Below are 13766 nucleotides of genomic sequence, written 5' to 3'. Positions count from 1 at the left end.
TAAAATATGAACACTACTTTTACATTATAGTGTCTTGTTATTGTTCACAGGAGGAAATGCCTATGTTTCTGCTGATGGACATGCACCCACTACACTCATCAGTAACCCTTACTTTCCCAAAAAAGACCCGGTCACATTTGACCAGGCAAATATTACCCAGATAATAGGTAAGTGTCATTAATCTGTCTTTATAGAAACAAAACTGTCGCTTTTTCAATTTTTCAGCAGATACAGTTTTGCTTTCATCAGTTTTTTACTCATAGTCATAACGGCACTGAAGGAAGACATTTGGCCCATCGAGTCCGTGCCGGTTCTCTGTAGAGCAATCCAGTCAGTCCCATTCCCCTGCTCTATCCCCGTAGCCCTGCAAGTTTATTTCCCTCAAGTGCCTATCCAGTCTCCTCTTGAAAACATTGAGTGTCTCCGCTTCCACCACTTCCGTCGTCAGCGAGTTCCAGGTCCTCGCCACTCACTGCATAAAAAAAGTTTTTACTCACATCCCCCCTGTATCTCTTGGCCAAAACCTGAAATCTGTGTCTCCTCGTCCTTGTACCATCAACTAGTGGGAACAGCCTTTCCCCGTCTAGCCTATCCAAACCCGTCATAATCTTGTACACCTCTATCAAATCACCCCTCAATCTCCTTTGCTCTAATGAAAACAAATCCAGCTTCTCCAACCTGTCCTTGTAGCTAAGATCCCCCATCCCCGGAACCATTCTGGTAAATCTCTGCACCCTCAAGTGCTTTCACATCCTTCTTAAACTGTGGTGACCAGAACTGGACACAATACTCCAGTTGTGGCCTAACCAGCGCTTTATAAAGGTTCAGCATAACCTCTACTTTTGTACTCAATACCTCTATTTATGAAGCCCAAGATCCTATATGCTTTGCTAACCACTCTCTCAATATGTCCTGTCATGTTCAGGGACCTACGCACATTAACTCCCAGGTCCCTCTGTCCCTGCACACTCTTTAAAACTGTGCCATTAAGTGTATATTGCCTCTCCCGGTTCCTTCTGCCAAAATGCATCACCTCACACTTTTCTGTATTCAATTCCATCTGCCCATTCTGCTAGCCTTTCTATGTCCTGTTGCAGTCGATTGGTATCATCCTCACCAAGTTTGGTGTCATCGGCAAATTTAGAAATTTAACCCTGTATTCCGATATCCAGGTCGGTCATTTATTTTATGTATTTATTTATTTATTTATATATACAGGAAACTTTGTGATATCCGGCACCGACGGGACCAAGCTGTTGCCGATCTATCGAAACTGCCGGACAGACCAGCGCTAATGCTGAAGCATACGGAGGTTTTCAGCTCCGTATCTGGCAACAAACACTTGCTTAGCAACAGCTTCCAAACAGTCGGCCCGTACCTTGGAAGCGTCTCTGTAGCTTAGCAACAGCTTCAGAGAGACTTTGCAGAGCCTGACTGTTGGGGGAAAAAAAAGCCACGAGAAGAAAAAAAAACCTAACAAAACGGCTCCTGATTTCTGCTGGTGGATCGAGGTTTCCGGACATACAACCTCCGGATAAACCAAAGTTTCCTGTATAGTGGCCCCAGCATTGACCCTTGGGGAACTCCACTGTCTACCATCCTCCAGTCTGAAAAACAGCCATTTACCTCAACTTGCTGTTTTCTGTCCTTAAGCCAATTCCTTATCCAAGCTGCCACTGACCCACCTATTCCATGAACCTCAATTTCTTTAACCAGCCTTCTATGTGGTGCTTTGTCAAACGCCTTCCTAAAATCCATGTAGACAACATCCATTGTAATCCCTTCATCAATCCTCCCTGTTACTTCAAAAAATTCAATTAGATTAGCCAAACACGATCTGCCTTTTACAAACCTGTGTTGGCTCTCAATTAGCTTAAACCTCTCCAAGTACCTGTTAATTTTTTCCTTGATTATTTTTTCTAAACCTTTACCCACCACTGATGTTAAACTGACCGGCCTGTAGTTACTAGGATTGTCCTTGCACCCTTTCTTGAACAATGGTGTCATATTTACCACTTTCCAATCCTCAGGAACCTCCCCCGCATCTAGGGAAGATTGGAAAATTATGACAAGCCCTTCTGCTATCTCCTCCCCCAATTCCCTTAGCAACCTGGGATGCAAGCCATCTGGACCAGGCGACTTATCCACTTTCTAGTACATCCTGTCCATCAATTTTCACCCCTTCCATTGCTTCTACCTTTTCCACTTCTACTGATATTTTGTCAGCATCCACCTCCTTAGTAAACATCGATACAAAGTACTCATTGAGTATTCTAGCCTTACCCTGCGCCTCTAAGCGCATATCACCTCCTCATTATGAAAGTGTAGGTATAAATTACATCAATGAGGAGTGTTTTTCATGTTACCACACTTTGAGAATAAATTTTCCAAGGTACTTTTGCAAACATGATTGTTTTTGAAAGAAAGAAACAATTTGTATTACAGGGAAGCTAAAGGAACTGAATGGGAGCACATCTGCTGAACAAAAGCTATCTGAAGATGACCTGCAAATGCTTGAGAAGTTTCTTTCTATTGTATCTAGTCCTTCTGTACTAGAAACTCCAACAGCACAGCAATTGGAGATTTTATGGAAAGCTGCTCAGTGGCCTGAAGGTGGGTAAATGATTACACAAATTGACTTTATTCATTTTTAAAATTGTCCAGAGGTGTTTTTGAAACTCGTGATCATTGTGAGCAACCAGAAGTAAAAAGGAAAATCTAAATCTCTAGAATAGATGTTCATAATCAATTATCGTTTAAAATTTTGGCAATATTGCAACTGAGGATGCCTAGAGTAAAACATCTTGGGGCTGAATTTGTGGTCAGAGGCCTCCGACCAACAAAAAATTTATGAACTTATCTTCTGCCTCGGGTTCCACGGAGACTTGCGCTCCTGGGCCTCTACATGTAAGCCTGCGCAGAGACCAACGTATCCTAGGGGCGCATGCAGTTCGCAAGCGCCTTGAGATCACGTGGGCTGGCCCAACCAATGAAAGAAGGGAATCCCCATTCATGCTTATGGAGATCCCGTATGTATGGAACCTCCATAAGCATGAATGGGGATGACCTAAAAAATACATTTAACATTACAAATTAAAAAAAAAAATTAAATTACATATTTAAAGTTAATTGGCCCAGAAATTCGGGTCGGAGGCTTCCCGCGGGTGCAAGCCTCCGACCTGCACATACCTAGCGCGCCGGCCGTTGTGCTGTGGGCCCACGTGGGATTCCGATCCTGGGCTGCCTCCAACAGCCGGCACGCAGTGCTTGCGTATCCCAGGGGCGCAGTTAGTTCGAAGCGTCCCCTGGGATCACGTGGGCCATGGAGAGCCAATGGTAGCAGGGAAATGCCCATTCATAAAATTGACAAGAAGAGCTGTCAAAACTATAAATACTATAAGCCCCAAAACAACTAAAATTTCAAATACATTTTTTTAATCACATTTTTAAAATAACTATAAATTACATAAAATAACTATTTTAAACAATTTCAATTTTTGAAAAAATTAATTACATTTTCTAACAGGGCTAAAAATAAACTTGCCTTTCTTTTAAAGTATTTAAAAATAATAAACCTGTGGGGAAAAAATGTGTTAATTTTAATTAATTCACCACTTACCTTGTTAAAAGCAGGCCTTGCGCCTGCTTTTTAAAAGTGTAACTCCTGGAGACTTACCCTCCCGGAGGAACCTGGAAAAAAAACGCAAGTTCCAGGCGCATGCGCTGCCTCTCCGGTGTACGCGTTCGACCTCTGAACCCCTTCCTTTACGGGAACGGAAGTTCCAGTTTCCCGCGCATGCGCAGTGCATGCACAAAACCGGCACTTTCGTTGGGCCTACGGGTGAGTACCCAGCGCGTACTCACCCGTGGGGACCCGAATTTCATAATTAAAGATTTAAAACAATTTAATTTTTTGAAAAATAAATATAATTTTTTTTAAAGGGGCTAAAAATAACCTTACCTTATTATACATGTGTTTAAATGAATGAAAAAATATTTATTTTTTTTAAACTCTTACACTGGTAAAAGCAGGCCTTACGCCTGCTTTTACCAGGCGTAAGAATTTCACCGACATTCGCTGAGCAGATGTTGGGCAAATAGCCCAACCCTCTGCCCGCGGAGGCCCTTTTCCCGGGGATGGCTAAAGTTCCGGGTTTTAGCGCATGCCTAAACCCAGAACTTGCGCGGCCCCTACGGGCGCGTGCGCACCTTGTATGCACCTGTAGGGGCCTCAAATTACAGCCCCTTATGTACAGCAGAAATATGTAATTCATGATTTTAGTATACAGGGCTTTGATTTGATTTTTCTCTTGTCAGTACCAACATGTTCTGTGACTGAAAGAAGCAAATTTTGTTTTCTTTAATGACATGATGGTGGGTTTGTTAGTTTTGCTCGTCAGTTTGTATTAACTGGCCTTTGCAGGATTTAATTAGTATAAAGTAGGGAAGAGAGTACTCTTACTGAGGACTGGATTTAAAATGGTATTTAAATGCAAGTGCTGCTGTAAATTTTCTCCACTTTATCTTATTAGCAGAGTCATAAACTATTTCTGAGAGATTTGTTAGAGCAGCAAAATCTTTGCACTTTTCATAGCTCAGCTCATGTATCCAGTGACATTTATATTCAGTGAAATTAGCTAGGGTTTCTGCTCCTGGTTGCTTACTATAACTACATGTGTACACTGGGCGAGGGTGCCTAAATCTCTCTGCCTCTCCTCCTTTAAGGCACTCCTTAAAACCTACCTCTTTGACCAAGCTTTTGGTCACCTGCCCTAATTTATCCTTATGTGGCTCGGTGTCAAATTCTTTGTCTGAAAATACTCCTGTGCAGCGCCTTGGGATGTTTTTACTATGTTAAAGGTGCTATATAAATACAAGTTGTTGTTGTTAAGGATCAGATTCAGTTGTGATGCCCCTGTGGTTGAATAGTCTTGACATTTGCTGTCGAGTTCACATGTGAATAGTTGCTTGGGTGAGGTACCAGAGGTACCAGGGAGGAGTTAACCTCGGGAAGGACGGGGAAAAAAATGAGCAAGGTGGGATAAAGTGCATTGCAAAGAAAGACCAAGCATTTGGTAAGTACAGGATTTCTCCGTCTACAATCACATTTGCAGGTCTTCCTTTTTTTTCTGACAACTTTTGGACTTTTTAATGTCTTGAATTCTGCCACTGTTCTAATAACAAAAATAATTTACAAAAATTGTTTATGAAAGGGGCTCATAAAATCAGGGCTATCAGTGAGCAGTGATTTGGGTCATAAAATGAGACACTTAACCTCTTGCATCCAATTTGTGGGGCATTCTATTTTCTGGTGGGCAGTTTGGAGCCAAAAGATGAGGTTCTGCTGCCAGTGTGTGCAGCCTTATTTTAATATGTCAATATACCTAGAATAAGGTCCATACTCAATCTCTGACTCTGCGCAAGCCTCTACCCAAAGTGTTCACTTCACATTTACAGGTCTTCTAAAACTTACATTTGTTGGCCCCTCACGAACTTCTCTTCCTCACCTCAATTGCCCATTCAAATATCTAGACTTGCCTCTGTGTGGAATGATTTCAAAACCAGCAGCAATCCAAAGTATTGGCAAACAAAGCAGAATATGGGCAACCCAGCAAAACCAAATATGTTGTGCAAAATACAGCACAAGATGATTAAAAACGCAAAAAAGTTAACTCCAGCAGAAACCACTGCCCATTTTAAGAGGTCTAATTGAGCAGGTCAGGTCCTGGGATACCTCGTGTGCCCAGTTTTTAATGGGTGAAGAGAACACTTTGGGTAGAGGCTTGCTCACAGTCATGAGATCTAGTATGGAACCCTTTTTTCCTCCTCGCTAATTATTTTCTCCATGCTTTCTGAGGTTAACTCCTCCCTGGTACCTCTCTCCACATGTGAACTAGACAGCAAATGTTTCAGACGGTATCTCCCAGAGGGTGTAAGAATTCCTTACTTAGGTTTGTATCATGGTTGATGGGGCTGGACAAGAAATGTGTACAAAAGTGAAGAACAAGCTTGCCTTTGCATTGCTCCTGATACTAGCAAAAATCTTCCTTGTTTGCAGGCAGATACGAGGAACTTGGGTGATTGTCAATGACCTCCCTCTGTGTAGTTGGTACCTGTGCTTTTATTGAAGAATGGCCTTTAGCCCCAAATAGAGTCACCCTCCTTTGGTACACCTGCAGTAAGACCATCATATTTTCACTATTAAAGGGAGCAGTGTTACCCACGTACTGCCGCTGTGCCATTGTGAACAAGTAGCCCATTTTTCTGCCATCACAAGTTAGCATTTAATGGCAAACTGCACCTCAAGAGTGCTGCCTTGCTGGATTTTGCATACCACAGTCAATTGTGGTACAGGCTGCGCTCTCTGGGCAAGCTTTTCATGTCAGCATGTTCAAATTCGGGTAGGGGGGGGCTATTCTCTTCATAAGCTTTGATATGGCCAGCTACCTGAGCTGCCAGGGCCAGCACAATTCCATTTTGCTTCATTGACAAAATCAAGGGTATATTCTACTTACTATCTGAGAAGCTGTTGTGTACTCTGGTGAAAATATCATTAAATGACCACATAGCACTTGTTATTTCTGGACTTGATAGTGTATTGAGATTCTCAAAAGTGATTTGTTGTGGCAAAATTTGGCATTATCAAGCTGAGAGTTGAGGTTTTTTAATGTATTTTTGTATGTGTGTGGGGGGGGGGGGTGAGGGGATGAGCAGAAACAACTTGCTAGGATATAGATTTGATTTGCTTTTGATGAATATAACTACTTCTTTAAAATGACAAGTTTTGCAATAGTCCAGTAATCACTATTCAGACATTTAAGGTTTTATAAAATGTTACCAACTTTTTTTTTAAACTTAAATGTATGCAACCATTCAGATACTCTGTTAGCTTTGTGCTTTCAATATTTTATCATTGTGCAATAGTCAGTGATATATAAATTTAACTTGTTAATTATTTTCCTTGATCTAGATATTGTGTTTCCTGTGCTGGATATTTTTCGTCTAGCTATCAGACACCCAGCAGTAAATGAGCACTTCTGCAGTGAAAACTATAGCACACAGTTCAGCAACTACCTCTTAAACAAAATCAACCTGCAGGGAAAACCAGCAAATCAAATGCTTATCCTCCGAACAGTCTGCAACTGTTTTGCTAGCCAATCATATGGTTCAAAGCTCATGATGTCCTTGAGGGAGGCAGTACTTTCCCAAGCAATTGAAATGAGATCAACTAGCAACAAGAACGTTCACATAGCACTGTCCACTTTGATATTAAACTATGCAGTAAATCTGCATGCAGGAAATGATATTGAAGGTAAAGCAAATTGTTTATCCATTATAAGTGCAGCCATAGAAGTCCTCCAAGATTATGAAGCTATTTTCAGACTTTTGGTGGCTCTCGGGACAATTGTAAGTAATGATCCTAATGCCTTACAACTGGCTCAATCGTTGGGAGTTGATTCACAGATCCGAAAGTATTCTTCTGTTTCAGATCCAGCTAAAGTTGGTGACTGCTGTAGATTTGTTCTGAAGGTGCTCTAAATGCCAATTGTAGATTTTCATGTGTTACGGCTAAGTGGTATCAATTTTGATTACATTGTTCCGTAAACTGACAAATGAGATGTATGGTAGGAAGAAATTCTGAAGTGTTTGATTCTCGTGATGAAACTGTTGCAGAAGAAAATTGCAACATATAAATAAAATATTAAGAATAAATGATTTGCAAAAATATGTGATTGTTTGAATGTTTTACTCGCTGTACTTCTGTGATGATTCCAGTAAATTAAGACAGTTGACCTTTCATTTTATTTGTGAAACTGTACTTATAACATTCAAAATTCCCTCACCACAAAGACAAATAAGATGTAAGCAGAAATGTTTCTATAAATTAAAGACACTCAATACTCAACTAAAGAACAAAGGCTGCTATTAGGTCAGCTTAAAGTCTAATGGAAAAAAGGATCCTAGACATTTGTGGAAGCAATGGGAAAAGCTTGTTTAGTTATGTAAAGAGGCAGAGAACTGTCAATGACTGTATTGGGCCATTGAAGGATGTTCAAGGACAGGTTTAAAAAGGACCCACTGGGTATAACAGAAATATTAAATGAGTGCTTTGCATCGGTCTTCACTCTTGAAGATGATGCTCAACCAATAGAATTTAATAGCATTACTAACAAAACTAGTAATATTAACATATTGTTTTAGAAATAATTAAGAACTTGAAAATAGATAGAGCACCTGGGCCAGATGATATCCACTCGAGGGGCCCCAGGGAGATGGGACATGTGCTGTGCGAGCCCCTAGCCTGTATTTTTAATGGCTCACTGCACTCTGGAATGGTTTCCATAGACTGGAAAGAGGCTAATGTAGTCCCCATCTTTAAAAAAGGTGACAAGATGGGCCTGGGTAACTAATGGCCCATTAGTTTGACATCAGTAAAAAGTAAGATGCTTGATGGAATCATCAGGGATCCAATCTATAAATGCTTGGATAGAGAGGGACATATTGGGGACGCCCTACATGGCTTCATAAAAAGGTCAAATCTAATTGTATTTTTTGAAGAAGTTACTAAGTTGGTGGATGAGGGAAACTCAATAGACATTAATGGCCCAGAAATTCGGGTCGGAGGCTTCCCACGGGTGCAAGCCTCCGACCTGTGCTTACCTAGCGTGCTGGCCGTTGTACTGTGGGCCCGCGTGGGATTCCGACCCTGGGCCTCCTCCAACTGCCGGCGCGCAGTGCTTGCGTATCCCAGGGGCGCAGTTAGTTCGAAGCGTCCCCTGGGATCACGTGGGCCATGGAGAGCGAATGGTAGCAGGGAAATGCCCATTATAAAATTGACAGGAAGAGCTGTCAAAACTATAAATATTATAAGCCCCAAAACATAACTAAAACTTGAAATAATTTTTTTTTAAATCACATTTTTAAAATAACTAAATTACATAAATAACTATTCTAAACAATTTAAATTTTTGAAAAAATTAATTACATTTTCTAACGGGGCTAAAAATAAACTTACCTTTCTTTAAAGTATTTAAACCTGTGGGGGAAAAAATGTTTTAATTTTAATGAATTCACCACTTACCTTGTTAAAAGCAGGCCTTGCGCCTGCTTTTTAAAAGTGTAACTGCTGGAGACTTACCCTCCCAGAGAAACCTGGAAAAAAAACGTAAGTTCCAGGCACATGCGCTGCCTCTCCGGTGTACGCGTTCGACCTCTGAACCCCTTCCTTTAAGGGAATGAAAGTTCCGGTTTCCCGTGCATGCGCAGTGCATGCACGAAACCGGCACTTTCGTTGGGCCTACGGGTGAGTACCCAGCGCGTACTCACCCGTGGAGACCCGAATTTCTGGGCCATTGTCTACTTGGACTTCCAAAATTTTTCAATAAGGTACCGCACAAGAGGCTTCTCTATAAGATTGAAGCCTGTGGTATTAGTGGTAATAAATTGAGCTGGATTGAGAACTGGCTGGCAGGACATAGGCAAAAGGTAGTTACAAATGGACTTGGATCTGTTTGGAGACCAGTCACCAGTGGTGTCCCACAGGGATCGGCGTTGGGACTGCTGTTCTTTATTTTTATTAATGATATGGATGTGGGTGTTGCGGGCATGATGTGCAAATTTGCAGATATACTAAGATCTGTGCGAATGTTAGGACTGTAGATGATGCTCATCTGCTTCAGGCAGATCTTAATGTGTTGGGAGATTGAGCTCATCACTGGCAAACGGTGTATAACTTGGATAAGTGCAGTGTTATGTATGTGGGCAACATTCATACACCCTTCAGGGAAAAGCATTAAAGAAGGTGGAGATAGAGATTTGGGCATTCTAGTGCATGAAAATAGGTGAATAAACAATGCCATGAAGCGATAGCTAGAGCAAATATGGTGTTGGGGGTTTATCCATCAGACAATTCAGTACAAGACGAGGCATACTATTTTTGTCCTTGTACAAGACCTTGATCAGACCTCACTTGGAATATTGTGTCCAGTTATGGTCTCCTCACATGGATATTAGCTCTGATGAAGTGGAATCTGTATGGGTAGAACTGAAATACCATGGGGCAGTAAACGTTGGTGGGAGTTGTATACAGACCCACAAACAGTAATGCTGAGGTTGGGGATGGCATTAAACAGGAAATTAGAGATGCGTGCAATAAGGGCACAGCAGTTATCATGGGTGACTTTAATCTACATACAGATTGGGCTAACCAAATTAGTAACAGTACTGTGGAGGAGGAATTCCTGGAGTGTTTACGGGATGGTTTCCTGGACCAATATGTTGAGGAACCAACTAGAGATCAGGCCACCTTAGACTGGGTATTATGTAATGAGAAAGGATTAATTAGCAATCTTGTTGTACGAGGCCCCTTGGGTCGGAGCGATCATAATATGATCGAATTCTTCATTAAGATGGAGTGTGAAGTAGTTGACTCGGAGACTAGGGTCCTGAATTCAAATAAAGGAAACTACGATGGTATGAGGCACGAGTTAGGTAGGATTGATTGGGGAATGTTACTCAAAGGGTTGGTAGTGGATAGGCAATGGCAAACATTCAAAGACCGCATGGATGAACTACAGAATTTGTTCAACCCAGTTTGGCATAAAAATAAAACAAAAAAGGTGACTCAACCGTGGCTAACGGGAAATTAGGGATAACATAAGATCCAAGGAGAGGACATATAAAATGTCCAGAAAAAGCAGTAAACCCGAGGATTGGGAGCAGTTTAGGATTCAACAAAGGAGGACAAAGGGATTAATTAAGAAGGGGAAAATAGAATGAGAGTAAGCTTGCAGGGAACATAAAAACTGACTCAAAGCTTTTATAGATATGTAAAGAGAAAAAGATTGGTGAAGTCAAGCGTAGGTCCCTTGCAGTCAGAATCAGGGGAATTTATAATGGGGAACAAAGAAATGGCAGACCAATTAAATACATATTTTGGTTCTGTCTTCACAAAGGAGGACAGAAATAACCTCCCAGAGATGTCAGGGAACATAGGGTCTGATGAAAGGGAGGAACTGAAAGAAATCAGTATTTGTAGGGAAATGGTGTTAGGGAAATTGACTGGATTGAAGGCCGATAAATCCCCAGGGCCTGATAATCTACATCCTAGGGTACTTAAGGAAGTGGCCCTAGAAATAGTAGATGCATTGCTGATCATCTTCCAACATTTGATGGAATCTGGAACAGTACCCATGGATTGGAGGGTAGCTAATGTTACCCCACTATTCAAAAAAAGGTGGTAGAGAGAAAACGGGGAATTACAGATGGGTAAGCCTGACATCGGTAGTGGGGAAAATTATAAAAGATGTAATGGCAGAGCACTTGGAAAACAGTGACAGGATCGGACAAAGTCAACATGGATTTACAAAAGGTAAATCGTGCTTGACTAATCTGGAATTTTTTGAGGATGTAACTGGTAAAATAGATAAGGGAGAACCAGTGGATGTGGTATATTTGGACTTTCAAAAGGCTTTCGATAAGGTCCCGCATAAGAGATTAGCGTGTAAAGTTAAGGCACATGGGATTGGGGGCAAGGTATTGACTTGGATAGAGAACTGGCTGGCAGACAGAAAGCAAAGAGTTGGAATAAACTGGTCTTTTTCCAAGTGGCAGGCAGTGACTAGTGGGGTACTGCAGGGATCGGTCTTTGGACCCCAGCTATTCACAATATATGTTAATGATCTAGACAAGGGAACTAGATGTAATATCTCCAAGTTTGCAGACGACACAAAGCTGGGTGGGCGTGTGTGCTATGAGAAGGATGCCGAGAAACTCCAGGATGATTTGGACAGGTTGGGTGATTGGGCAAAAGCATAGCAGATGCAATATAATGTGGATAAATGCGAGGTTATCCACTTTGGTGTCAAAAACAGGAAGGCAGATTATTATCTGAATGGCAATAGATTGGGAGAAGGAAGTGCAACGAGACCTGGGTGTCCTTGTGCACCAGTCGCTGAAAGTAAGCATGCAGGTGCACCAGGTGGTTAAGAAGGCAAATGGTATGTTGGCCTTCATAGCGAGAGGGTTTGAGTACAGGAACAAGGATGTCTTGCTACAGTTGTACAGGGCCTTGGTAAGACCACATCTCGAGTATTGTGTGCAGTTTTTGTCGCCTTATCTGAGGAAGGATGTTCTTGCCATGGAAGGAGTTCAGCGAAGATTCACCAGGCTGATACCTGGGATGGTAGGAATGATGTATGAGGAGAAATTGGGTCGATTGGGCTTATACTTGCTGGAGTTTAGAAGAATGAGAGGGGATCTTATTGAAACTTATAAAATTCTGACAGGACTGGATAGACTAGATGCAGAAAGGATGCTCCCGATGGTCAGGGAGTCCAGAACCAGGGGGTCACAGTCTAAGGATAAGGGATAAGCCATTTACGACAGAAATGAGGAGGAATTTCTTCACCCAGAGAGTGGTGAACCTGTGGAATTCTCTACTACAGAAAGCAGTAGAGGCCAATTCATTATATTCAAGAAGGAGTTTGATATATTTCTTAAGGCTAAAGGGATCAAGGGATATGGGGAGAAAACAGGAACAGGGTACTGAGTTTGGATGATCAGCCATGATCGCGTTGAATGGCTGAGCAGGCTCGAGAGGCCAAATGGCCTACTCCTGCTCCTATCTTCTATGTTTCTATGGTGGATGATATGGAGGCTTTGGAAAGGGTGCAGTGGAAGGCCACTAGACTAATACCTAGTTTAACGCATCTTAGTTATCAAGATAGGCTAAAGGATTTGGGACTCTACACTTTAGAGAAGTGTAGATTTAGGGTGGATCGAATTGAGATTTATTAAGATAAATAAGGGAATAGATTGTGTTCCAGTTGACAGTTTGTTCCAATTAAATAGGTTAGGGAGGACCAGGGGTCACAAATTTAAGTTGTTTAAATAAGGCCAGATCTAGGTTGGATGTGAGGAGGTAGTTCTTTTCCCAGAGAATAGTGGACCTGTGGAACAGGCTGCGTTTCGTGTGGTGGGTGATGATTTGCTGAATTCCTTCAAGCAAGAGCTGGACCTGTTTCGAGCTGGGGTGGAGATCACATCCTACAGAAGGTAGGCAATGAATTCAGAGCAGTGTAACCTGGATGGGTCCAGTTTCTCCCCCCCCCCCCCCACAAAATAGGCCTGTTTTTTATCAGGTTTTTCGCCTCTCCCAGGAGATCACATGCTCTCGGTTGGGGTGGAGAGTATATATTGTGGTACATAAGGGTCTTTACCTGTTCGTCATTGTTCGTATGTTTGTAATTCCTTTTACTGGTCGTTGAATAATTACCAAACTAAATTGCTCTTTTATTCCACAGACATTTGGGGAGGATTATTGACAGGATTCAGGTCTTCTCTAGTATGTTGCAACAATTTTTGTTGCCCAATTCAATTCCTTCTGTGTATAACATCTGCACATGTTGTTACACTATGGAACCGCTACCATCTGCCATTAAATCTTCCATAATGGAGGGAACATTCACCCTGCACCTTTTTCACCCCCCAAGCCCCCCTTCTGTTTGGTAGATAATAGAGTTGCAAATTTTGGTCTTGCACACAGTAGAATACTAGTCTTGATGTGAAGATAGGTACCAAATTGAATTTAATCTTGGGTGTGAGGTCATACAAAGGGACCCTGATGTTTAATGGTCTCTCACCCTGTACGGCCATTGTCTCCACTCCCTTGCATCTAACGGACACAGACTTGAACGTATATGGCAGACAACTGGTTTAGCCATTCACCGCCAGACCTGACTGGACCGCATAAAGCACTATTGGGT

At 41.9% G+C, this 13766-nt stretch overlaps 1 protein-coding gene across 2 annotated transcripts in view; it reads left to right on the top strand.

Annotated features, from left to right (window-relative positions):
• The window catches only part of plaa (phospholipase A2-activating protein), a 43671-nt gene extending 35943 nt beyond the window's left edge, over positions 1–7728 (top strand). For both annotated transcript variants that reach the window (XM_085984150.1, XM_085984147.1), the window contains 3 exons: positions 51–167; positions 2446–2613; positions 6971–7728. In XM_085984150.1, the coding sequence (XP_085840276.1) occupies positions 51–167; positions 2446–2613; positions 6971–7539 (854 nt within the window). In that variant the 3' untranslated portion in view covers positions 7540–7728. The remainder of the gene's footprint in view (positions 1–50; positions 168–2445; positions 2614–6970) is intronic.
• Positions 7729–13766: the final 6038 nt, after the last annotated feature.

The sequence above is a fragment of the Somniosus microcephalus genome, chromosome 1 (genome assembly GCF_052327205.1).
Source record: "Somniosus microcephalus isolate GS21.2 chromosome 1, FLI_Smic_1.0, whole genome shotgun sequence".
Taxonomy (NCBI): Eukaryota; Metazoa; Chordata; class Chondrichthyes; order Squaliformes; family Somniosidae; genus Somniosus; species Somniosus microcephalus.
This window is presented reverse-complemented; position numbering and strand designations above follow the sequence as displayed.